The sequence below is a fragment of the Akebia trifoliata genome, chromosome 15, assembly GCF_017979445.1.
Source record: "Akebia trifoliata isolate Shusen 1 chromosome 15, ASM1797944v1, whole genome shotgun sequence".
NCBI lineage: Eukaryota > Viridiplantae > Streptophyta > Magnoliopsida > Ranunculales > Lardizabalaceae > Akebia > Akebia trifoliata.
In genome coordinates this window covers 27,313,961-27,341,440 of record NC_141389.1, presented here as the reverse complement: position 1 = coordinate 27,341,440, position 27,480 = coordinate 27,313,961, and the positions used below count along the sequence as shown (strand labels likewise).

At 36.0% G+C, this 27,480-nt stretch overlaps 4 protein-coding genes across 4 annotated transcripts; 3 read left to right on the top strand and 1 right to left on the bottom strand.

Moving 5' to 3' along the window:
• Positions 1-683: 683 nt before the first annotated feature.
• Positions 684-4,876, top strand: LOC147384952 (protein OCTOPUS-like). Its single transcript, XM_086425931.1, has 2 exons — positions 684-2,941; positions 3,988-4,876. The coding sequence occupies exon 1, from the start codon at positions 886-888 to the stop codon at positions 2,923-2,925; it is 2,040 nt and encodes a 679-aa protein (XP_086282057.1). The 5' UTR covers positions 684-885; the 3' UTR covers positions 2,926-2,941; positions 3,988-4,876.
• A 5,265-nt stretch (positions 4,877-10,141) lies between these two features.
• Positions 10,142-13,301, top strand: LOC147384951 (laccase-4-like). The gene is made up of 6 exons (XM_086426542.1): positions 10,142-10,290; positions 10,883-11,034; positions 11,131-11,375; positions 11,533-11,661; positions 11,829-12,749; positions 12,911-13,301. The coding sequence occupies exons 1-6, from the start codon at positions 10,204-10,206 to the stop codon at positions 13,039-13,041; spliced, it is 1,665 nt and encodes a 554-aa protein (XP_086282668.1). The 5' UTR covers positions 10,142-10,203; the 3' UTR covers positions 13,042-13,301.
• Positions 13,302-18,664: 5,363 nt separating this feature from the next.
• On the top strand, positions 18,665-21,007 carry LOC147384950 (transcription factor DIVARICATA-like). The gene is made up of 2 exons (XM_086426668.1): positions 18,665-19,785; positions 20,362-21,007. The coding sequence occupies exons 1-2, from the start codon at positions 19,367-19,369 to the stop codon at positions 20,837-20,839; spliced, it is 897 nt and encodes a 298-aa protein (XP_086282794.1). The 5' UTR covers positions 18,665-19,366; the 3' UTR covers positions 20,840-21,007.
• A 3,602-nt stretch (positions 21,008-24,609) lies between these two features.
• Positions 24,610-27,480, bottom strand: LOC147384949 (sugar transport protein 8-like). The gene is made up of 4 exons (XM_086426097.1): positions 27,357-27,480; positions 26,944-27,263; positions 25,211-25,837; positions 24,610-25,121 (listed from the first exon to the last, which is right to left on the bottom strand). The coding sequence occupies exons 1-4, from the start codon at positions 27,478-27,480 to the stop codon at positions 24,654-24,656; spliced, it is 1,539 nt and encodes a 512-aa protein (XP_086282223.1). The 3' UTR covers positions 24,610-24,653.

Sequence of the window (27,480 nt, the reverse complement as noted above, 5' to 3'; positions counted from 1 at the left end):
AATAAGTCAATAATTAAGAATAAGTAAACTTGCTGTGCCAATAGAAACTCTCTCTTTCTCTCTTTTATTTGTTTTATACAGGATTTTAAACGAATGTAAACAACTATTACAAGATAAATCTCGTTTGATACCGTCATCTTGCTTTTGTTCAGCAATGATACCAATATCCACTACCTCAACATTTACATCATCTCGCAAGATAAATGAGATGTCTCCGACGATATTTTGAAATTCTTGACCAAGTCAGCAAAACACGACCCAGTCAATCGAAAATTTATAGATTTTGATTAAAATAATTTAAAAAAATTAGAATCTAAATATTTATTATATAAACAAAATATAATTTCATGACTAAACATCTTCTAATCTACTTAGCTTTAATTAAAAAAAAATTAAAATTATTTTAATTTAATTATATGTCTCATATGAGACGAGTTGACTTGTCCGAGACAACTCGGTCTCCTGTACTTTTGAAACCATGATATTTTCATAATGTATGTTTTTTAATCTTTAATTAAGATTGTAATTAGTAAAAGTTGGGGTGCTAATAGCAATTCTCGAAATTAAAGGCAAGAGATCAGTGGGGGAGTGATTACTTTTGCTTTTCTAGCTTTGCAGGAATCTTTGAAATTCAGACACGAGAGAGGAATTGAGAGAGAGAGAGAGAGAGATTGAAACTGCAACAAAAGGGGAGAGAGAGATTACAGCAACAAACAAACAAACAAATTCCAAACCCTAATATCCACATTAAGATACAAAGAAAAATAGAATTTTTTTTCACTCTCTCACTCTCACTCTCACTCCACAAAGAAACAGAGAGTGGGGAATGAATATGAGCAGAATCAGAAGAAGTAAGAGAAGGGTGCGCATTGTACCGCTTCTGTTATGAATCTTGAAGCAACAACAACAGTTACTCAAATCCCAATCTTCCCTCAACGCTACTCCAGTTGTGATCGTCACCCTGATCAACAGGTCACAGGTTTCTGCGCTTCATGCTTACGCGAACGTCTCGCCGGTTTAGATCCGGCCAACAGCAACTCCTCCACCACCCTCCGTAAAAGCTCCACCACTACCACCACCACCATCACAGCCGCCACAGCTCTCAAATCCATCTTCAAAGCTACTCTAGATCGAAATAAACCTTCTACATCAACTTCTTTCTTCCCGGAGCTCCGTCGTTGTAAGTCATTTTCCGGCGGAAGAGGTGAACGCTTCTCCGGCGTCGTAGAGCCTCAGAGGAAGTCTTGTGACGTTAGAGGTCGGAGTACACTTTCGTCTCTCTTCAATCTTGATGACGGAAGGAAGGTTGGAGCAGGAGGAGGAGGAGAGGTGATTGAAGAGGTTTGTGCAGATCTCGAGGTTGAAGAAACCAAGAATAATTCTGTGTTTTCTGGTGTTGGAGGTCCAGTGTTTGAATCTCGAGAAGAGGAAGAAGAGGAGGAAGAAGAAGAAGAAGAAGAAGAAGAAGAAGAAGAAGAAGAAGAGCGAGAAGAGGAAGAAATTAGGGTTTCTGATGATGTTGTAGTTTCATTTTCAGGTCAATCGAACTTGAATCTAGTTGTTGAAGATAAAAGCGGAGAAATTCAAGAAGAAAAAGAAGTAGAGGAGGAAGAAGAAATTGAGGAGTTGAAGAAGATGAAGGATCACATAGATCTTGAATCGCAAAGCAAGAAACCTTCGGGAAGAGATTTGAAGGAGATTGCTGGAAGTTTTTGGTTGGCGGCTTCGGTTTTTAGTAAGAAATTGCAGATTTGGAGGAGAAAACAGAAGATGAAGAAGCGGGAGAACGAAAGACGATCAGCAGCAATGCCGGTTCAGAAGCGAGTGGGACGAAGGTTCAGGGAGACTCAATCGGAGATTGCGGACTATGGTTATGGACGAAGATCTTGTGATACTGATCCAAGGATCTCCCTTGATGCTTGTCGGATGTCGTTCGATGATCCACGTTACTCGTGGGATGAACCTAGGGCTTCTTGGGATGGATATTTGATTGGAAAGATGTTTCCACGGGTTCCACCCATGGTTTCTGTAGTTGAATCCGTGGTCGAAGATGTTCCTGTACCTGTTAGAAGATCGGATAATCAAATTCCTGTTGAAGAGCCGTTGAATTCAAACAATGAGGACGATTCGACACCTGGAGGTTCAGCTCAAACTAGAGACTACTACTCGGATTCTTCATCTTCACAGAGGCGAAGAAAGAGTCTTGATCGTTCTAACTCGATTAGGAAGACAGCCGCTGCTGTGGTGGCCGAGGTTGATGAAATGAAGTCGATTTCAAATGCTAAGGTGTCTCCTGCAACCATCGATTACATCCATAGTACGAAAGTGCTAGTTAAAGACAGAGATTTGAGGGATTTGAAGTCGAATTCTCTGAGAGATGATCGTTCGGAGAGCTTTGATTCCACTTTCAGAGATTCTGCTTCTGTTATTGGTGGTGGAGATCGAAAAACCTCCAAGAAATCCCGGTCTCGCCGCTGGAGAAACATCTGGGGTTTGATACATAAGCGTAGTGGAAGCAAAAACGACGATGAAGAGAGGTATAGTAGAGGAAGTGTGGTCGAGCGATCCTTCTCGGAGTCTTGGCCGGAGCTACGGAGGGACGTCAATGGAGAAGCAAAAGGGGCTTTTAACAGGAAGAACTTTCGCTGCAATAGTAGTGTAAGCTCAAGGAATTTCTCGAGTACGGGTGGTTTGTTTGGTAGTGCGAGGAGTAGTAATGCAGAGTCCAATGGGAATGGTAAAAAGAGGAGAGACGATTTCATGTTGGAGCGGAATCGAAGTGCGAGGTATTCTCCAAATAACCTCGAAAATGGTCTTCTACGATTCTACTTGACACCGTTGAGGGGAAGTAGGAGGAATGGGTCGGGGAAGAGTAAACCAAATAATTCACATTCCATCGCCAAGAGCATACTTCGATTGAACTGAGCCGAAGGTCCATTAGGTGCGTTAATAATGAGAATATCGAGTTGTTATCCATAAATTTGTTTTCATTAACAGTATAAGTGCCATCTAGACTTTGAATGCGAATCTGCTTTTAGCAGTTCTCGCTTATTATCATAAACCCTTTTCTTCGCTCTCTTGTTTTAAATGGTGAAAACTTGTAGTTCATTAAATCTTGGTAGTAGGTTTCTTGAAATTTTTTGATATTAGAATGTCAAGTAAAATGTATGGCTTTTAGATGAGATAAAGAAAATTGGAACCTCGTATGAGCGAAAGCTTAACTCATGCCAAACCATGAAGACTAAAACCGTAAAAGATAGCTAAGTTGGTAAGGCTTGTGTAGTGTTGATACCATGACCTGGGTTCAATACCCATTGAACCGGCCTTCACTTCCACTGACCACTAACCCTGCTTCCCTAGTAAAAAAATTAAAAACTAAAATGGTAATACAAAACTATTATTAACTTGGAACTCACAGTTTATTTTTACAACTTGTGTATAGTTTTTGTTGTAGTACTTCTACAAGTTCATTAGTAGTGGGAGCATAAAATATCCTTATAGAAATTATGTGCATCTAACACTCCGTATGATTGAGAGAAATGGAGAGAAGAGAAGAGAAAAGAACCATTTTTCTCTCCATTTCTCTTGTTTGGGAAGTCAAGTGACGAGGGAAGAGGAGGTTAATGGAGAGAATAATGCTCAATTTTGTTCTTCCCCAAAGCAGAGAGATTTGAGGAGAAAGTGAGAGGATGAGAACAAATTACTTTCTAATCTCTTCTTTATTCTCCTATCTATCCAAACAGGGTGGAGAGAAAGATACTTTCTATTATCTTCTTCTCTTAATGAGTGTCTCTTCTCTTCTCTCCATTTCTCTCAATCCAAACCAAATGTAAATAGTTATGCACACTTTTGCAACAGATGTGCACTAATACAGTAACACTGATACCCTTGTAGATTACTCACTTTAATATGCTCCATATGGCATCTTTGATGCGCATGCTTGTGCTTCTTGTTCAATCAGCACTTAATTCTTTGTTGGCTTTTCAGGGAGATTCTATGGTTCATTTACTGCACTTGATACGAGAGTTGGGTTACATCTTGTCGGGTCTTCATGCATAACAGGATGTGCAAGCCCCCCATTCCCCACTAATATTAGGACTATCTACACAATTAGTGGTCGACATTGAGTTCACTTGGATGCATTTTCATCGATTGGGTTAGCATAATTCATAACTACTACAGTGATCTCACTAAAGAAAGTGACAGATAGTGTGTGGAAAACGACATTTGGCATGGTGTATAATGTGGGGTCAAGCGAGCACACCTTGGGTAAACGCAATAACCTTTGTTGGGATGCAAAGGAAATAAATGCTTCTACGACTTTTAGATTTTGTTTTCTAAAGGTATTAAAATCAGAAGTACGAGAATTCACGAGCGATCGTGGATACAACTTGAACCACCAGCCAATTGTTTGTTTTGGAAAATTCTATGTTCGCTGGGTGAGCTAGGGATGTGGTCCACATAAGATGCAATCCAGCTGTGCCCTGCTTAATAGAAGGTTCAATCTAAGGAGACATTTTGGGCTCTTCGTGATTCTAGATATCCATCCATGAACCGCTTATTGAGCGAGAAAATTGTGATGAATGATGCAGAGGACGCGAATGAACTTTCAAAAACTATGTTAGAATGTCTGTTTGAAGTAAAAGACATCTCTAGTGCCAGATTTATTGGTGGTTCTCCAAGGCATCTTTTAAGTGTCCGGGTTCTTGTAATCATCCATACGAGGAGAGGATACAGAGTTTTAGTGGCTAAAAGCATGAGATTCAGAAGATGTAAGGTTCTCTGTTTTTCTTTTTTATTCCTTTTTATTGGGTTTGGACTCCTGTACTAGTAATTGGGACATGGATCAATGAATTAATTGGTGGGGTTTATTTAAGGATTAAATGGTTCTTGTTATTCTGGTTTTGTGTTTGATTTCTTCATTTCTTGCAATTTAATTTGTTCCAACTAAAATGCAGAATGAATAATCTTTAGAGTGAACCTTTTACATTTTACACAAAACATTATGAAATTGGATTAACTTGGAAAGTTTACTCATCCCTTCATGGGAATTCTTCTGTAATTTTTAAAAGGAACATTGTGCTTTAAAATTTTAATCCATAATTTCTTAGTTTTCTGTAACTCTTATTGACCACCCAATGTTTGAAGAAGAAATCTAAGCTAAGCTATCACTCCTTAACAAATTTGTCTTCAAATGTACTTTGATTTCAAATTTGGAATTTTCTATTAATGATTTCAGTTGAAAAAACTCAATCACCCATCCAAGATCAGATTCTTGGAGCTAAAACTTCTCCAATTGAGACAACATGTGAGAAGATGGCTACTGAAAAATCATTAGAAACAAATGCATCCATAACAATCTAGGACTGCCACGTCAACGAAAGACCGATAATAGTTCCCATTTGAAAAGGAAATTAACATTAAGTTATTGACAATGGATATGAACATTTGAATAACAGAAGACACGGCTTTAGAAAAATTTGAATGGAGAATAAAGATTCATTTAGCTGACCCCAATTTTTTCGGATATGGCTCTATTAACAATGATGATTGTTTGACCGCAAGATCGATATCTAAGCTGTCTAACACCTGTTTGTGCAAAATCTCCATTAGCAGCTGATTGTAACGTAATGGGAATCAAACTCGTAAAATTATTAATTCCATGTGCAACACACCATTGGAGAAAAAAACCCAACACAATCAACATGTTTTTAGACAAACTCATTTTTTGGCTTTGGGCTTTCCCAAACTTACCTCAAAAGTCAAAAAAGTTTACTTTTTGACTAAGAAAACATATAAAGTTACTCCCTTTTGAGAGATTTATGCATCTAGTTCTTTTTGACTTTTCCTTGCAAGAAAGAAGTAATTAACTTCATTGAGTAAGATTTAGAGCAAAAAAAAGAATTAAAATTTGCACCTTTGTATGGAGATGGTTCATCTGAAGGAATCCAATTAAGACCCACTGTTAGATGGGCCTCAACTATATGATCTAATCATGAAGATGGCACATCAGATCAGATGATCGTGTCGATCCATTCTATAACCTTTTTTGTAACAATTGATAAACAAGGCGAATGTTTCGTAAAAGTCTAGATGTATGTTGAACAGCGCGATTCTAGGGTGATGCAGTAAGTTTTTTGGTTTTCGACCAAAATGGCCCTGATTAGATTAACTTTAAAGGTAAAAGTAAGGGCATTTGTGGGATTCAAAATTTGGTGTCGAACCACTTCTACTCCACCTTCTCTCATTATAATAGTAACGATTATTTAAACTCTGGTGTAAGTCTCAAGGATTAGGCCTTGCCTCACGCCTTAGCGTTTGAAAACATTGATCCAAACTATTGCTATTATTAGATAAATTCTTCACGTTTGATGGGTCAATCCAGTTGGGAATGTCGGTCTAAAAACACGGGGCTTGCTGGAATCACCAATCTCGGAAGATAATTGCCGATGAAGTTAACTTGAGAGACCTTCAATATGTCTGTCACCACTTTGGCTTCTTTGGGATTACAAAATGAGTTGGAACTATCGATCGAGTCATCGACCAATCCAGTCTGCTAGATCAGGCTGTAAAGGTAGGACCAATAGACCCACTTTGTTTGAAATTTATCACCAAATTTCAGAAAAAAAATAAAAATTGTGGGGTCTCCCAGAATTTACTTTTCAGAACTTGTTTGAACAACTGAATGTGTAACCAGAATAATGGCATATATTCCTTTGTAGAGCAGACTGTGCTCTAGTCCTGCACATCAGCTTGAAAGTAGGGAACATAAGGGACCTGACTTATTGAAATATTGTCACCAAATTTTGAAAAGCTGCATCGGTTCTCGAGGATTTGTTGGGAGCTTTCGACCGTTTCAGCACAATTAAGCCTGGAATTCGAGAAGCCATTTTGGAAATTAAAGCAATTTCTGTACTATAATGCAAGACCCCCCAAGAGTCTCAAATAAAACATGATTTGGGCTCGAATATCGTTTAATGAAATAATGCACGAATTATATAATCTAGACCAAAAATGTCGTAAGTTTAATATGTAGTGTCTTTATATTTTCTCAGCCCATTGGTCTGCACTGAGACACATTTGAGAAAATCTCAACCATGGTATCACATTTCCAATTTCAAAAATCTAAAAAACCCATAACGTGTTTCATAAAAAACCTACCGTAATGATTCCCTACCATTAACGTGGTTTTTTAACCATGGCCCAAGGTGGGTCTTACCATACCAAGACCCGGTGATGGATGATGATGCAAACCAGTAAGAGAATCATCGAATATGAATTTTCGAAGAAAGATTACAAGTCTCGAGGGATTGAGAGATTACTTTCTCGAAAGAGCAGAACCCCATGGCAAGATCGGTTGAACCAAAGCATAATTGATCAAACCATTTGAAAGGTCTTTGTTCGGATCAAACCCATTTAGACTTCTAAGTCAAATTTAGACACTAAAAGTATGAGACCAAAATTTTGTGCGAAAGCGTGCAACAAATAAATCAAACTACGAGTAGGAAATTAAAAGCAAAATGAAATAGAGAAAACAAAACAGAAGACATGATTTACGTGGTTACATCCACGGGCATTGATGATCAATCTACTATCTGCAATGAGATTTCTACAAAGTTCATCAGAAAACCCTAGTACCTTGTTAAACCCATTCTCAGATCTCTCTGATGGCTCACTTTTCTTACACATTAGAATGAACCCTAAAAAAACCCTTTATATACTTAGGGTTACAAAGAGGATAAAATGTGTCGGATCAAAATCCAAGTCAAATGGGTCCAGAATTTCGAGTCATACACTATTAACAGATCATCAAGAATCCGGATTGAATTCATGGATAGATGATGGTGCAAACCAAGAAGTGAATCATCAAAAATGCATTTTCAAATGAATATTACAAGTCTCAAGGGATTGAGAGATAGCTTTCTCAAAAGAGCAAAACCGATCGGTCAAACTAAAGCATAATTGATCGAACCATTTGAAAGGGTCTTTGTTCGGAGCAAACCCGTTTAGACTTCTAAACCAAATTTAGACACTAAAATTATGAGACCAAAATAAGTGCCCAGACCAATTGACACTAACACATGGATCATCCCACCCTAGTAGGAAAAATTCCAAGTGAAGAAACACAACTAAGAGCTACAACAACACCTATAATGTGTTACAAACATGCAACAACCATCAATGGAGGTGTACCCATTTGTGATCAAATCTGAAACAATGGGAACTAACCTTCACATATACTTCCAAGGAAGATAAGTCATTTAATGTCATTCATAGTTGTTGAATGGTATGGTGAGCTGTTTCCCTACTTGTAACCTTAGCGTTCAAACAACATCTTTCTTCACCCAACCAACCACCCATAACAAACTTTTAAACCACAAATTAGTATGATTAAGTGATTGTAACCATCCGATCAAGATTAGGGTACTAATTGAATCATAAAATACAAACTATTTTCCTTCTAAAATAAACAAAATAAAGGTTTTAAATGTTGATTAGAGATATTTAGTTGTTAGTTAGAGTCTCACTCATAGGTTGTTATGTCTTTTTCCCTTATAGGCTATATGCTTTCAATCCCTCTCAAACTACCAAATAATTGGATGAATTTTGATTAGTTAACTTTAAAATTATGAGATTTGGGATGATCAATGTCAATTTTGAAATGGGATATTAGCAATTTTCAAAAATATGTTTCTATTTGTCCCTAAAAGCCTCCCCTGTTTTTTTTTTTAGTACCAAATAACAAATATTTATTGAAACAATTTCTAATCTAGCTCTTGAGTTTAAGTTTAATCTCCAATGTGTTTCGGTCCCATCAACCACATTAACATTTGAATCCAAAAGGGTGGGTACGCAAATGAATGGGATGACATTTATTGGCTCAACGGACACAAAAGAGTGTTCTACGACATAGTCACAAAATTCTCCAAATTTTTCTAAAAGTTCATAAATTTCTGAACTACGGACTAGCCAATTACATTGGCGAATCAACGAATAAATCAATGATTTATTAATTAATCACGGAATATTGTAACATTTCTATCCTTCATCCTCATAATTTTATTTTTTTCAACATTCAAATCTCAAGATCAATATCGAGTTTTTATGGACGTTAAAGATGATGATTTTAGTAAGAAACACAAAACATCATTTGTATATCCTCCAAAATTTTCCCGATTTTTTTACAAAACTTTTTCAAATTGATCTAATTAAACCCCGACCGAATGATTATCCAATCTGAATTTTATTATAATGTTCTACGAAGCATTTTCCCAGCGGTGTTTTACCATATAGGACAAACAATAAGCCAAAATTACCATGCCACACCCATTTTTAAATTATTATTATTTTTTGATAACAGGGTTGTCCAGACTTACGTCCAACTAGGTGGACCAAATGAGCCAGGGCTAGAGCCAAGGCATATGAGACCCTCCCTGGGCACATGCAACGCCCCCGCACATCACAAGCACTAGGTAAATTACAGAACACCCACGCATGTGGCCCCAAGGAAATATTGCTCATACTGGGTATCGAACACACAACCTATAGACTCTCACCGCTTATTTAAAGTTTTCTTTTATACCCTCAATGGTATTAGAGTAAATACATTTAATTTAACGTAAGTACAAAAGACACCCACTTTGGTATAAAAAAAAAGTTCTGTCGCGATATAGATAGGAGATGTCCCTATTATCTAACTATTTTAAAAATGAATATGGTTCGATAATTATGACTTTATTGTTTGTCTTGTAAATTATTCCCAATTTAGAGCTAAAATAGGCACTCAACAACAAATTCCATAAATGTAGAGTTAGAACAATTTTTATTTTTTACTTTTTTTTAGCAATTTAACAATGTATTTCCACCAACCCAAATTCCCATTATTTCTATAAAGAATTGAAAATGGTATAAAGAGCTTAAAATAAGTTAAATTAAAGAATTAATACATATTAATAAAAAATAAAACAACTACTTTATGTAAGAATCAAGAAAAAACTAAGGTAGAGTTCATGGGTTTGAACATAAAATCTTATTCCTTAAGAAGCCATCCCCACCTAACTAGAAACAACGACATGGCAGCAAAAATTTCATCTCTTTATAAGGTTGGGTTCGCCAGTCATCCCTCACTACAGCACAATTAACAGAACAAGTTTGAGATAGAAAGTGAGAGATTGAGAGATTGAGAGACAGAGAGAGAGAGAGATGGAGTCATGGGTCAGAGTCTTGGTTTTGATGACTTGTTTGTTTCCTGTTGTGGTCCAATGTAGGGTTCGTCACTACAAGTTCAATGTAAGTAGCCTTTGTTTGATACATTGTTGCATCATTGTAGAAAATTCTTTTTCAAAAGGAATATAAATTTCTTGAGAAAATTTTTATGGGAAATTTTTTTTTTTTGTCCACCTTTTGGTTGAACACTAGGAAAGTATCAAAAAGAGATTTGGGTTTTTGCCATAGTTTTTAAAAGTGAACTGCTATTGCCACACCAGCTTTTACTAATAACACACCAATTCCAATGCAAGAATTGCTCACAATTGGTGTGACATTAGTAAAAGTTGGTGTGGCAATAGTAACTCTCTTTAAAATATTTCGGCCAAGCTCGGATGGGCCTATTGAAAGTGGGTATCACCCATTTAACCAGAACCAAAAACCTTGGTACTAGATCCCATTTTATTAGAACCGATTAGGGTCGGATATCTTGGAACCGAACCGATTGAGTACCAGAATCTTACAATTTTTTGGTTAATTTGAGAACTGTAACCGATAAAATTTGATGGTTTTGGTTTTTATTCCTTTAGGACCCGAACCGGAACTGACCCATTGGCACCCTAAATTGGGTATTGAGCACCTATTAATGATTGTTAGTCTTGGCTAATGTACACAGGTGGTGACGAAGAGCACAACAAGGCTTTGTGGATCAAAGCCCATAGTCACCGTAAATGGGCAGTTCCCAGGGCCCACTTTGTATGCAAGGGAAGATGATACAGTGCTAGTGAAGGTCACTAACCGTGTCAAGTACAACCTTACCATTCACTGGTGAGACAATTTTACCCTCACATTATGTATCATTTAGAGCACATTTTGAAAAAAAAAAAAAAAATGGATTTTTTTTGTTGTTGTTGTTGTGGTCAGGCATGGAATCCGGCAGCTACGAACGGGTTGGGCCGATGGTCCAGCTTACATCACACAGTGTCCCATACAGCCTGGGCAAAGCTATGTCTACAACTTCACAATTACAGGCCAAAGAGGGACACTTCTATGGCACGCCCACATTCTATGGCTAAGGGCGACGGTCCATGGTGCCATTGTCATCTTTCCCAAGCTTGGTGTTCCTTATCCGTTCCCCAAACCACATAAGGAAGCAGTTGTTATCTTAGGTAAGCTCGAAGTTTAGTTCGATCTTATTGTTGTGAAGAAATTGTTAGGCAACAACGGTTAGGAGTTAGGACCTCGACGTCACGAGTTTTAAGGATTCAATCTAAGTTTACCCAATAATGTTTCGCCCATGATTTGATTTTATTCTTCGAATTGTAGGTGAATGGTGGAAGTCAGATGTCGAAGCAGTGATTAATCAAGCTATAAAGTCTGGTTTGGCACCAAATGTCTCGGACGCACACACCATTAATGGCCATCCCGGACCACTCTCTAGCTGCTCTTCAAAGGGTATTAACTTAACACTCATCTTTGCAAAATGTGTTGGATGAACTTGTTTTATGAAACTAGTGATAGATTTCTCGAATCTAGTCAACGAAAGTCATGGGCAATTTTGCTATTTTTGGCTTCATTTATTTATTTTTTAGTACGGGTTGGATGTGCACGCTCTTACACAGGAGGGTTCACGTTACAAGTAGAAAGCGGCAAGACATACTTACTACGCGTCATCAACGCTGCACTCAATGAAGAACTCTTTTTCAAGATTGCTGGACATCAATTAACCGTAGTTGAGGTCGATGCGGCCTACACCAAACCCTTCAAGACCAACACCATACTCATTGCCCCGGGCCAAACCACAAATGTTCTTTTAACCGCTGATCGCACCTCGGGAAAGTATTTAGTTGCCGCGTCCCCTTTCATGGACTCACCAATTGCAGTTGACAATGTCACCGCTACTGCCACTGTACACTACTCGGGCACAACAAGCACATTGTCCACCACCCTCACCAATCCTCCCCCTCAAAATGCCACACCAATTGCATCTAACTTCATTGATTCGCTTCGGAGCCTCAATTCGAAGAAATTCCCCGCAAAAGTCCCATTAACAATAGATCACTCACTTCTCTTTACAGTTGGACTTGGCATCAACCCATGTGCCACTTGTTCTAATGGAAGCCGTGTGGTCGCGGGCATTAATAATGTTACCTTCGTCATGCCCACTACTGCCCTTCTTCAAGCACATTACTTCAATATAAGTGGCGTGTTCACAGAGGATTTCCCTGGAAACCCACCCATCGTGTTCAATTACACAGGTGCCCCACCAACAAATTTACAAACAAGGAGCGGGACGAAGCTTTATAGGCTTGCTTACAACTCAACGGTGCAAATTGTGTTGCAAGACACGGGAATAATAGCCCCCGAAAACCATCCCATACATTTACATGGGTTCAATTTCTTTGCAGTTGGAAGAGGATTAGGGAATTTCAATCCAAAAAAGGATACAAAAAAATTTAATCTCATCGACCCTGTTGAGAGGAACACAATTGGAGTACCGTCGGGTGGATGGACTGCTATTCGATTCAGAGCCGATAATCCAGGTAAAATTCATAGTGATTCATATTAACCTAATTTTTCATTACGAACTTATAGATTGGGTAATCCAACATTGACACACATTCTTAATTATATGTTCGTTGATCGATGAAATTTTAGTTAAGCGAATTTTAATTTGTTTTTGAAATTCTGTTTTGTTTTGTAGGTGTTTGGTTCTTGCATTGTCATTTAGAAATACACACAACATGGGGACTTAAGATGGCATTTGTAGTGGATAATGGTAAAGGACCCAATCAATCAATTTTACCACCACCGAGCGATCTTCCAACTTGTTAGGCAAGTGAGAAGGTCCACGATCGGACGGTCCAACGGATCTTCACATCAAAGAAGAGATGGGGAGAGGAGGGAAATAAGCTATTGGGATATGAGATTGGCTGTTTACAAATCAGCAGAGAGTTCTTGAAGCAGAAATTGATAAAATCAAGCAATTTTTATGTTTTTATGGTTGTTCTTGCGGCACCATTTCAATTTTTATCTTTTATGATTCATGTATTTGTGTGTGCATGTAAAATTCATGTCAAAAAAGATTTCTAATAAAACGTTCCGTAAGGATTTTTATACAAAGTAGTCCATGTTTTATATTTAAAGTTATTGGATGAATGTTTGGCCCATCTTGTTAAGAAAAATGATGTTGTTAGATCTAGAGTCACACATGAAAAATCGATTATCGAAATTAATCTCTTTTGACAACAAATCAATTAATTTCAACAATCAAACCCCAAGAATGTGTTGTAAAGCAACTGCAAGTAATAATAAAGAACTAAGAGAAAAAAAAAAAAAAACATAACCACAACACAAGATACATGTGATTCACTCACAATGGAATTACATCTATGAGTAAGTCGGTAAAAAGAAATTCATTAATCAATGAGAAATTACTACAATGGAGCTCTATACTACTTATCTCCAATACTTCGGTGAAACTCACAAAATCTTTATACCCAACTCTAGTAAAAATCCAAATAAGAAATCTGAATCTCATTCTAGTTGTCACAAATCCGTAATTACAATGTGAAAATCACTCTCAAGAACCTAAAACTTCTAGGTTTAATCAGAGAAGAAGAATACACATGTAAAGACTCAATGTTTTCTCACACTCTCTACAAAGAGAAAATCCTTTTAAGAGAAAAACCCATTTTATTGACACTAACAATCATCTAGAAATCTCTTTTTGTTTCTTATAAGCTAATGAAAAGAAAATACCAAGATACCTCACATAAGTGGAAAAATCATTAATCCTTATAAACAAAAGAATATATGATTTTATATCACCCAACCCAACAATCTTCACAGTGGTAGAAAATTACATACATGTCATTGTCAAATCACCAAACTTTTTTTTGTTTTTTTTGCTTCGGCCAGCTAGAAATAAAATAATATAGTGATTTTATATTACCCAACTTACATTGACTTGAAACCTAGAGGAGTCAAGCTCCACTGCAAGTTCTCTAGTTGAACTATCTTTATTAGCAAACAATAAATCTGCCAAAAATTTCTAATTGGACTCGAATACTTCACTAAACTTAACATAATTACTAATGTGACTTTCTAAATCAAATTTCTTAAAAAAAAAATTGATAAAAAAAAAAAAAAATTGTACTTTAATCCTTAAAATTGTTGTTGTCTTCTTCTTCTTTGTTTGTTTTTATCGATCCAACCAATATAAGAGACTATGATTGATTCTTCACATCGTAATGCTTATCAAGACGAACCCAATGACATATTATAATGATGAATGAAATTATTAAACCTTTGAAAATAAGGTGTATGTTTAGCTAATATCCAATATCCATTATATTTTATTGTACCATAATCCAACACATATCCAATTGACATTAACAAGGTTTCTGATATTGATGACTCTGATGGTCAAGCATTTTAATTTTATTCGTAAATAAAATATGACATTGGGCAATGGCAATGAGAGAGAGGATTATTTTTAGAGAGTTGTTATTGCCACACCAACTTTTGTTAACACCACATCAACTATGTGCAATTCTTTGGTGATTTATATAAGAATTGATGGGGCATTAACAAAAATTGGTGTGACAATAGTAGTTTTTTTTTTTTTTTCTTAAGTTGAGGGATAGGATGTTTAGATTATTTTTCGTTAGGCTTTAAGAGAAGACCATGGTCAAAGGATGTCACCAGCTTGAAAACAAGAGGGTGTTTTTAAAATATTCACGAAAACATGGAAGGGAATGTCTAAATAAAAAATAAAAAGAAGAAGAAGAAGAGAGAGAGAGAGCTGCTATTGGTACCCCAACTTTTACTTATTACACCCCTATTTCTTAAATTGTTTATCGCCCCCAATTAAAGATTATAAGAGGCTACTTAAACATTACATTTTGTAATATGGATTAATAAGTTATTAATCCATATTACAAAACATTATAACGCTCATTCATACAATTTCAACAGTCATTTACAATTAGGATTAGGCTCATATAAAATTGTGGAGACCATTTTGTCACGTTATACAATATTGGCAACGTGTTACAAGGAGAGAAGGGGGGCCACAAAAAATAATAAGTCAATGTTTCAAGTTAAGCCATTGAACAAGAAAATATTGAGCTCTATATCTTAAACTGAACACGTTACAATAAGAAAAGAATAAAAATTCATCTTCCCACCGTACGAAGTATAGAGCACATTCCCAACCGATCACTAGAGGCACAATCATTATTTCCTCCGATGCCTTAGAGAGTCGGAGGACCAATGTTTTTATACCAGGGTATTAAGAATGGTGCCATTAGACCATTGTAGACCAAGGTGAGAGTTGGAGGTGCACAATTCAACACCTTAGCAGGGTTAAGGATAATAGGAAGGAATTAAACCTAAGTCGAATATAAGTTCGGTACGAATCGGACCCAAATTGAAGTATGATTAAAACTTCGGAACGATAAGTGTAAGACAAAAGGTTTCGTTAGTTTAAAGGAGAACAATCTGTTGGATAAGACCACAACTTAGACTCATAGTCTGTAATCTAACAAGACAAAGAATTAAGTGTGATCTGAGTTTCTTCCTGATTCTTATTAAATGAGGGATCTAAGAGAATGTATCAAAATGAGGGTGATTGAGACATTCTTTGACTCACCCACCCTTAAACAGTGAAATCTTACCAACTCAACATTAATGGGACTGAGACACTACTAATCAAACTCGATGGAAGCATTAATAAATATATTGACATGAACTCTCAAACAAGGGACCAACAACCATCGTCTAGCTAATGCCCAGGTGGCATATGATTTGTATTAGTCGTGTGATGATGTAGACACCCCATTTTTGCACTCGCCTGATTAATCAACTCGTCAATCCGATTGCAATGATTTCCAATGATGGATGTGTATTCCGTTGCTTTATTTTGTTACCAGATGTGTTTCAGAAATCCGGATGAGGTATCTCGAATTGACAAAACCTTAGAAACCACGCTACGCTAAGAAAATACGACCCCAGAAACATAGAAATCATCATCTTACGGACCAAAAAGAAGTTTCACGATAAAAATCACTAAAAAATTACCAAAATACCCCTAACCTCAAAAAAACCCTAGAGCCTACGTTACGCTTAGGAAAACTCTCTCGAACACATAAAATAACAAATCGGAACCAAATAAATCATTTCATAAATTTTAACAGAATTTGACAAAATTACGAAAATACCCCTCATAAAGTTCACAATCATTTCACATAAATTTTTTTATAAATGACACAAACCAACATTCTCATTGAATTCCTTACGAAAAACCGATTCTAAAACATCCTAGAACATTAAAAACCGACTTGAAACGTGAAAAATCCTCTCCAGGGGCAAAACGATAATTTCACAATTTTCATAATTAAAAAATTCGAAATTAATAAATAAAATATTAAATAATTAAAGTGAAACATTGATGAAATTAATTTAAAATTTTGAACCTAAAAAATCGATCAATCGGACTTTCGGGTAAAATTGTTGAGGGTTCGTGGGATATTTCTTTAAGGACCCCTCCATTGGGGGTCCAAAGAATTAAAAATATAATAGAGGGGGGTTCTTCAAAAATTAAAAATAAATCAAGCAAGACTAAGGTCAAGGTATTAAAGTCAATCAAGTGAGACTGAAGTCAAAATTAAAGTCAAATAAGCAAGACTGAAGTCAAGATATTAAAAGTTAATCAATTAAGACTAAAGTCAAAACATTAAAAGTCAATCAAATAAGACCAAAGTCATAATAGAATTCTAATTAAATAATAACTCTATCTAATAGAGTTCTAACTTAAAAACAATTCTACCTAAAACAATTCTAATTAAAACACAATTCTACTTAAAACAATTTTAACTAAAACACAACTCTAATTAAAAGATCTCTAATTAAACACTAACTCTATCCAAATCAACCTTCAAAAAATTCTATAAATAGAAGTGCTCACACCCTATTTTCGTATCAAATCATAAACCCTAAGAGAAGTAGGTCTAGAAGCTCCCCTAACCCCCCATAAACCTTAGTTTTGGAGTCCCAACTCCTTACCTAACATCCCTCCTTCAATTTTAGTCTAGAAAACACCTAAAATCCCTCAAAAAACATCCACAAATCCGCAACAAACTTGAAGAGTTCAGATCCAAAAACAATGAGATACCTTGATCTAGGAGATCCGAAGTCAAATCCGGAGACAGAACGAAGCAAGGGAGTACAGTACAAGGAGCTCTTTTTGTCAGATCTGAGGGAACAAAATCCTTATTATCGGAAAGGTATGTAATTTTTTTATTTTTATCTAGATTTTTAGCAATGTGATATATTTGGGAAGTTAGTAGAGACCGACTTTGGCCGGGCGGGGTTGGTGCCTAACACCTTCCAACCCCGTAACATGATCCCCGAATTCAGATTTTTTGTGGTAGATTAGTTCTTTTTATCCATGTTAGAGTCAGTTTGGTTCCTAGACCACAATAACTAGGTGGCGACTCCCAAACCTCAAGAGTCAAAAGCGGATCCGCGCACCCCGCAGATCAAGGGCGCTTTCAGATGACACCTGATCTGGGTGGAGAGTATAAACTCTCCTCTAAAAGACTTAGAAGAGGTGAGAAAAAAATTAAGAGAGAAAAGAGTGATAAAGAAAGGCTTAGACCCATAATTCAGTTGGTTTGACACATTACAAACCAACTTTGAGGTTAGGGGCGAAGCCAGGATTTTCTTTTAATGGGGGTAAATTTATAGTTAATTGGAGGGGGAGGGGGTAAAAATTAGAGGAAGATAAGGGAATAGGGGCAACAAGGTTAAATAGGGCATGTCAGTAGTTCATAATGTAAGGGTATCTCAAATTTAAGCATAAATTTAAAAGTATCTAAAATGCCCTCAAAAAGTTGAGTGGGGGCAATTGCCCCCAATGTCTCCTTACTAGCTCCGCCCCTGTTGAGGTCATGGGTTCAAGTACAACTTACCCATATATTAAAAAAAAGTGATAAAGAAAACCCTTCTGCAAATCACAATTCATTGTCTTTTTCAATATACTTCCAACATATTTTTCTTTCATTACTAATTATTTCGGACTTGTTCTTTAAAGGATCTTTGGTAAGCATCACACTCGCGGACCAATCTTCTCTTACTCAATCGAACAAAGACAAATAAGCATAAAAAAAAGATACACGAAGTTAAGACCAAAGTCATTATCAAGCCACTAGGAGCATCTTGAGGCATGGAAGTCTTAAAAGCTCTCCACAAAAAATATAAACCTAAAAATAGAAATCTAAAGATAAAGCTACTATTGGTAGACTAATGTTTACTTACTTTATATTATTCACTTATTTTCTTTATTTCTAATTGAAGTGTAATAAGTAAAAGTTGGGGTGACAATGGTAGCTGTCAAATAAAAAAATATAGCCGACTGCAATTTTTAATTATTATTGTACGGTAGAAACAGTTTTTCTTTTTTGGTAAGTGGAACTTTTCTTAGTTGCAGCGCCGACAAACACCATATCCTCCAATCACCAATCAATCACCCCTTTAATCGTTCTCTTGTTTATGTTTTGGTTCCACCAATTCAAGGAAAGAATGAAACACTTATTTCCTTATTCGATTCGAGCTTTCTCAGTTGGACTCTCTTTATCTTTCTTTCTTGAGTTTGTTCTGTTCTTATCTGGGATTTTTATTTTATTTTGCTATTTGTAGTTTTTCTTTATCTGAATTTGAAAGAACTAAAAAAAAAAAAAAAAAATCTTGCTCAGTAATTCATCTTCAAATTTCTCAAACATTTGTACTTTATTTTGCAAAATTTCATCTGGGTTTTTCTTATTTCTTTATTTTTCATTAGTTTCAGGTCTGATAAGAGATCATAATGTCGAAAGTTATGTTTTTTAATTAATTTTTCAGATTTTCTTTGATTTTGGGAAGTTGGGTCTGTTCTAGATTCTTCAGCTTTTGCTTTATGTTAAAAAGGTATTCGGATTCTCTTCAAATGGTTCTTGATTAATTCATGTTCTCTCCTGTAAAATTGCCATCTCTCTCTCTCTTAGAATCTCTCTCACTTGCTCTATATTTCTCCATGTTTCATCAATTTGAAAACTTGAACCCATTCTCTGGGTTCAAATAGTTATGTTAGATGATTTTTAGTTAAAAATTCAAATTGATGATGTGGGGAATGGAAATTCTCTCTCCAAATTCCTACTCAAATCGGTTATTTGATGAGAACAAGATCACTAAATGGACTCATGAGGAGAACAAATTGTTTGAGAATGCTCTCGCTGTACACGATAAGGACACCCCCAATCGATGGTATATGGTGGCAGCCATGATCCCGGGAAAGACAGTGTTCGATGTGATTAAACAATATCGAGAATTAGAAGAAGACGTAATCGATATCGAAGCAGGACGAGTCCCAATTCCTGGGTACACCACCTCTTCCTTCACATTGGAGTGGGTGAACAATCATGATGGGTTCGATGGGTTGAAACAATCATACGGTTATGGCATGAAGAGGACTTCTTCGGCTAGACCTTCTGATCAAGAAAGAAAGAAAGGGGTCCCATGGACAGAAGATGAACACAAGTAAATTCTTTTAATAATCTTCTATCTTTCTGAATTTTACTATCTGTTAGTGTTGAAATTCTTTTATGTTAGATTTGTCAAAAAAGTTCGATTCTTGAAATCCATTATTGTCAATTATGTTAGTTTTTCTATACCATTAAGATCAAAATCTAAAACCAATCATAATTTGAATTTGTCCTTATAGTTGTTTCACACAATGGACCTGATTTCACCAAGTTTATCTAATAAAACATCCAACTTGTTAGTCTTGAAATTGTTTATGTTAGATTGTTGAAAAAGTTTGATTCTTGAAATCCAGTGAGTGTCACTGTTAGTTATGTTTGTTTTTCTATACAATTGAGATCAAAATCTAAAATCAATCATAATTTGGATTAGTCCTTATAGTTGATTCATCTAATGAACCTGATTTCACCAAGTTTATGTAATAAAACATTGAACTTGTTAGTGTTCAACTTGTCGATAATAAAATTTCTCTATGATCCATTGTTCTTCTTCTTTTCGGGTAGTACTATTAGTTTTAGATGATCGATTTTTTGCTTAATTGGTGATATGGGTCTTTTGGATGATTAATTGCAGGTTATTTCTTCTGGGCCTTAAGAAATATGGTAAAGGGGATTGGAGAAATATATCTAGAAATTTCGTGACGACTAGGACCCCGACTCAAGTGGCCAGCCATGCTCAAAAGTATTTTATCAGACAACTTACAGGTGGGAAAGATAAGAGGAGGCCTAGCATACATGATATCACAACTGTTAATCTCACAAACACAACTCCTTCACCTGATGATGATTTAAATTCTCTCGATCAATTTTCCATGTTTTTGAGGCAACCTTGTCATGGGGACTTAGCCAAAGCACATTTTGATTGGAACCCATCTCACGATAGAGCGTCTATGGTTTTCAATGCGACACAAAGGAACCTGTTTGTACCAACCCCTTATGGGGTGGATCTTCAGAGAGGCACACTTCATGGATCTCATGTCGGACCACTCGGTACAGTTTTGAGATGTAATCCTTACAGCACCACTCTTATGGATAAGGCAGCATTGTTCTGAGTTCTAAATGAATCGAAATGCTAAACTTTTTTTGGGTGCTTTTGACTTAGTTTTTATGTCAATATTTTGATGTGTAGTTGAGTTAGTTAATAGTGTTTGAATTTAAAACTCTGAAGTATGAATTCGAACCGAAGATTCTCAAATTTGAAATTTGAAGTTTTCTCCTCAGCTTAGAAATACTTTATCTACTTGAACAGAAATGGTGGGTTGTCCAAAGACATTTGGGGAATAATTTTGTGCATTTATAAATGTATTCGCTTTACGGTATATGAGTTTACCACGAAAACGGCCTTAAAGTGAGAGTGGATCGTTTAAGTTGTTTACTTCAAAATTAAAATTACATCCTTAAAAATGCCTCACAATTCAGTCAGGATCGAACCGAAGGTTATTGGTAGGAAGAAGAGTTAGATGATCGATAACCTCATTTTAAAGGATTTTATTTTTAAAGGTGTGCAGGTTAGTGACCAGTCTTATTGGGTGTAGGTGAGTTTTGAACCCAAGTCGTGGTATCAACACTCACAAGCCTTACCAACTTAGCAAGCTGACACCTTCGAATCCAAAATAGAAAGACTCTTGGAGCTTTGTATCACTTCTTTGCATTTTACATTGTGAGTTTAATTATTTCTTACTCCCTATGTCATACCCAACTAAAGGGTTCACGACCAATGTTTGCTGTTTCACAGGGATATATTTTTAACACTTGGAATCAATATTCGAACTTTTAGGGGTACCCATTGGACTGAAGTTGAACTAGTTGAATCAAATTGGAGGCCTTGTTGTCTGATTCGGATGCTTAGTTCAACTTCGATGAGTCACAGAGCACTCTCTTTGATTTCCATTTCGGTGTTTGCATCTTATTGCATACTTTTCTTTAGACCTTTTTGGTAATTCAAGATTTATACCTTCAATATGCCCCAGTTGACTGATCTTTAATGCCAACTTTAGTCGACGTTGAGTCTACGTTCCACTCACGCAAGCATCTTATGCTTCAAATATATTTTTGTCTCTCTCTTTGTCATTGATTCTTCACGAGGAAGACATGTTCGGATAGACAATGATACATAGGAGATATAATGATCCATATCAGATGATCATTGTAGTTTAATTTTAATTTTAAATTAAATTTTTTTTTTTTGTGTGTGTGCATAAAATCTTCTCCTGATACTTTTTCCCAACCTAAGATTTGTCGGTTCTTTCGCTGATCCATTCTTCAATGGTGGCAAGATTGTTTTTAAAGTCTTCAAAGGCATCTTCTTCTTTTTATTTTTATTTTTATTTTTCCTTCTCTTTACTGAGGTTCTTAAGTGCTAAAAAAAAAAATTATTTGTGCTCTTCAAATATGAAGCTCACATTGGGATTGTTTTTGTAGGAACAAAGAATCTACATTTTTTTTCATTAAGCAGAACCAGATCTTAACCCTTAACTAGGGAAGATTATATTATTTTTATGCTTTTTAGTGGAATTCTAGATTCTCTTGTTGAGTGGGGGAAATATTGAAGAATCTTCTTCCTGATTAAGTATTATGTTGAACTAATTGTAGCAATGATTATATTTTACATTGAACACCATTAATTTAAAATAATCACACAATAGCATTTTATGACTCTAGGAATATTTAATTAAATTTTTTTTTTTTTTTAAAGTTTTTTATTATTGTAATTCATTTCCACTCTCAAAAGTTGGGGTCAGTCAAACTTTTTCTACTTGATCTTGTTGACAACCATTTATCCCAAAAGACCGATTTGGCGGGGAAGGCGCAACTATAAATGTAAGAAGGGTCACGGGTTGAACTGGGGCACGATAAGTGAGCACGTAACACTCGGGAGCAGAGGCAAATAACACAACACTCAACACTCAACACTCCTCACCCATAAGGGTAGAATATTCCTTCGAGGAGATTTGAACTCGTGACGTATATGAACCTAACTCTCTGATACCATGTTGACAACCATTTATCCCAAAAGATCGATATGATGGGGAAGGCGCAACTATAACTGTAAGAGGGTCACAGGTTGAACTGGAGCATGTTACGTGAGCATGTGACACCCTAGAGCTGAGATGGATAACACAACACTCAATAGATCCCCATAACATTATAAGAAAACATTCAGAAAAAACCATCTTTGTAACATATACTAAAAACCAACTATTCCAGTCATTGTCTCCCTTTAAGGAATTTCAACTAGTTCTATAATTTCACTACATCGTTCTTTTCTTGATTAAATTATTATCTCTTAAGTGACAAATTTAATAATATAAAAAAAAAAAAAAAATCAATTCCTCTTGTGCCATTGTTGTTTGTTTTTTCTTCTCCCCACTAGAACTTCTTCTCTTTCTTTTGTGGTGGTTGTTGATTTTACTATTACCACTACTACCATTCCACCAATATCACTTGCCTCTGTTATATTAGAAACATTCTATTGCCACACAAACTTTTACTAAGAGCACCCAAATTCATGTGATACCAAAGAAGCATTTAGCACACATCTTGGGCTGCTCTTTTATTTTAGGCCCCACCAGTATAGAGCAAAGGATTCAAGGCAACATGAGCAAAATAACAATTCTTAATTTATTTATTTTTTCTTAGGTGAGCAACAAAACTACCCACATTTCTATCTGAAAGTAGTAGCCTTTCTGCAAGTTGCATAGGAAAGCACTTTGGCCACTTTATTCTAATCTTGATCTACCACTCAAATAGATTAATAATCTACTACTTTAGATGTCTGTCTTGTTTCTCTCTCTCTCTCTTCTTTTTAATATTTGATTCTTCTTTCATATTGCTTCAGCAATGTGGGTCATGTGGATCTAACTAATGGGGTGTACGACATTTCTTTATTGTCCCCTAATTATAAGCCTTTCGGATCATGACATATGAGTTCACCCTTGAACTTGCAATGTCTGAGCAATGACATTGCAAGTTCACCTTTCCATGATCCCTAGAAACCAATGAGGACCAAAGCATATGAATCTCCCCCAAAAGCTGCCACCACGTCGAGGATTTGCAATAGAATACTACAACACAAACCTTTAATATTTAAAATTAAAAAGAAAAAAAACAAACAATTAAGAATTAGAAGAGAGTATATTAACTTCATAATCATCCTCGAAGCCTTAACCCAAAGATTTGGGTCAACTAAAGAATCCATTACATGTGTGAGGGGGGCTGGAGATACTAATCTAAACCATCCTCGTGGTACCCTTGCTCTGATACTATGTTAAAACCCATGGGCCCAACACCCCAAGCAATGTGGGACTATTCTCACACTTTCAACTTAAATATTTCTTCAAACTAGATTTGTAATTGGCTTTCATTGAAATGCTCAAAAGAGACCCAAGTTTCCAGCCAAAACTGTGAGCGCTCAATAGAAATACAACCCGACATGTCTCTACTTCCTAAGCCTTCTATATTTATAATAATTTGATGTGCTTTGGCCTTGATTAGCTTTCTTTGGAGAACCCATTTGTAAAGAAGTTGAAAAATGGTGAAAATTGGAAAAGATGGCCTTTTGGAAGCTGTTGCCATAATTGTTGAACCAATTAATATCGTATATTATTTTATATAATGAGATCTTTTAATAACTTTACTTTTTAATTAGATTGAAAATTTTCCTATTTAATTAATTTATATTTCTGAATAGTTTCTCTTTGGTTCACAGCTTCACCAATCTATTTGAAATTAAAACCTACTAGAAAAAATTATGGTTTGTAGTCCAACATTCTAACAAACTTGTTCAAAAAACCTACACTGACAAAATCAAAACACAACCCAACATCCAAATAAATAAAAAAACAAAAACAAAAACAAAAAATGAAATCAAAGCTCTGTAATTTCTCGATGAGTCGGGAAATTAGTGTTACCACCATCATCATCTTCGTTCATATACTTTTTCCAGTACCAATGCTTCTTCCATACTCTTTCGTTCATCTCATCTATCGGTACACCCTTTGTCTCCGGCAAAAACACAATGGCAAAAGTTCCCATAACCAAAATCCACGCAACGAAGAAAAAGAAGATCCCAGCACGCATGTGACATAACATCGTAAGAAACGCTTGAGCAATGATGAATGTGCAAAACATGTTCATGCTAACAGCAAAGAAAAAACCAGCTGTTCGAGTCTCTAAAGGATAAATTTCACTTGGAATCAACCATCCCAATGGACCCCATGACCATGCGAAGCCTGAAACAAATATAGCAACTAGTACCACCACAACGTAGGCTGTTTTCAAATGTAGAGAGTTTGTAGAACCCAAATTAGCTGCCAAAATTCCGCCTGTCGCAACCTAAAACATCAACACAATTGGTTCAAAATGAGATCAAATCTAGCAATTTAGGTGAAGTTTGGATCATAATCCATAAAATAGATACTTACCTGGGCAATAATCATTTGGACAGCGGCTTCTATAAGCAAAACTCTACGTCCAGCCCTATCAGAAAGAATAATTGCAATAAAGGTCGCAACAACATTTACCGACCCTGTGACAACCGAAGATAATAGAGATGCAGAGTTCCCCAAACCCATAGTTTGGAATAACACGGGTGCATAAAACATGATCACGTTGATGCCCGTAAATTGTTGGAAGACTTGAAGAATTGTTCCACAAACCAATTGAGGTCTACTAGACCGCTTCATGAGTTCCTTAAATGGGTGTTTGATCTTGCTAGCTAATTCACAAGCATGTAAAATCTCTTCAAATTCTGCATCGATGTTATTGGTGCCACGAATCTTTTTAAGGGTCTTCTTGCCACTCTCCAACTTTCCTCGCTCGATAAGGCTTGTAGGGGTCTCTACTATAAATAAGGAGCCTAGTAGAAGGATGAGTGCAGGAATACTGGCACCTCCCAAAGATATTCTCCAACCTAATGGATGTACCTTATCTGTGAAATAATTTACGATGTTGGCCGCCAAAATTCCAATTGTTATCATGAGTTGAAACATAATGTTGAATCCTCCTCTCAATCGGGGCGGGGCTATCTCGGAGATGAACAATGGTACTGCCTGCAATTGATATTTTCAAATTCATGGGTTAAATCATAGAGAAACTAGTAAGTATGCCGTCTAATGAAGTTGAAAAATAGTACAAAAGCAGTCCAATGTGTGTCTGTGTGTGTGTGTGTGTTAGACCCTTTTTTGTGCATCTCTATAAGTGCTTTTAGAATCACTTTTATAAGAATTGTGATTGTGATATTGTTTAGCGACAGTATTCACAAAGTGCTTTTTGGAATCTATAAATGCTTCAAAAGTTTCGATGCATTTGGAAAAAAAATAGTGACAAAAATCTGTGATCTTTTTTGAAAAAATCTTGATTTTAATAGATGTCGATTAAATCACAATTTTTTCTATAAAAAAATCTTGATAAATCATTATTTTATCAGCGATTTTTTTCGGAAATATTACAGATTAATTTTATTTTTTATATTTTCTTAAATGTTTCTTATCATTTAATATATGAAATATATATTTTTTATACTTAAAAAAATATTTTTATTTTTTAATTTATCCCATCCCCCCCCCCCCCCCCCCCCCCCCCAATTTTATCGACTTTTTCTGAAATGTTTTCTTTCCTTTCGAATTATTCCCAAACCCTAACTTTATCACTATAAGCAAAATCAACCAGAAAATAGCTATTGACAATAAGATGTAGGAAAAGTGAAACGTATAAAGCAGGGGCAACCTCTCTTTGTAAGCTAGTTTTGTGAGGATGAATTAGGCCCATGGGCTTCTACATGGTATCAGAGCGGGAAATCACAAGGATAGAGACAATAGTCCCACATCGCCTGGGTATCAAAATCTTTGGCTATATATAAATTTGAGGCCAATCCACATCTTACGAAACGATTGTGTGAGGATGAGTTAGGCCCATAGGCTTCTACATCATTAACTATTACTTGGAGACATTTTCGTCCCATTCTGCTTCACACAAAAGCAAAAGCAATAAGCCCAAAGGCAGGTTCAAGGGAAATTCGATTTCTAACCACTTTTTGACTTCTACTTTTTGTAGGAATCCAAAAGACCAATACCCACTAAATAAGTTTTTTATACCAGAAAGTGCTTTTAATAGACAAAAAGCCAAAAACCGTATCAAATACCAAACAAAACCTTACCTGATTACCAAATCCTACTCCAACACCAAGAAGAAGCCTCCCTATGATCAACATGATCTGATTTTGAGCAAAAAGATTGAAGAGAGCACCAACCAAGAAGAACACAGAGGCGGTTCGCATAGTAAATCGTCGCCCGTATTTGCTACATATCTTCGAAGCAACTAAACTAGCAACAATGGCAGCCAAGTATAGAGATGAAGTAAATAGTTGAAGAGTTTGACTATTATATTTGCAATAGTTGTCCTCCCTCGCATGGTGCTTCCTAATATAAATTTCAGGAAAAAATTTCGACAAAAAATCGTCCATTCCAGTCACCCCTCCTGCATTCAAATCAATTAGAATTCAATCTTCTTCACAAATTTGATTTTTAAAAAATTAATAAATTATGAATGAAAAATAAGAAGAATTCGTACCCGAAATTCCAATATCATAACCAAACATTAGGCCCCCAGTAGCGGCAATGAGGGCGCAAAAGAACACTTGTAACGTAAACCCAGCTTCGATCTTACGTCCATTATTGTCCGAAGGAACTATCAT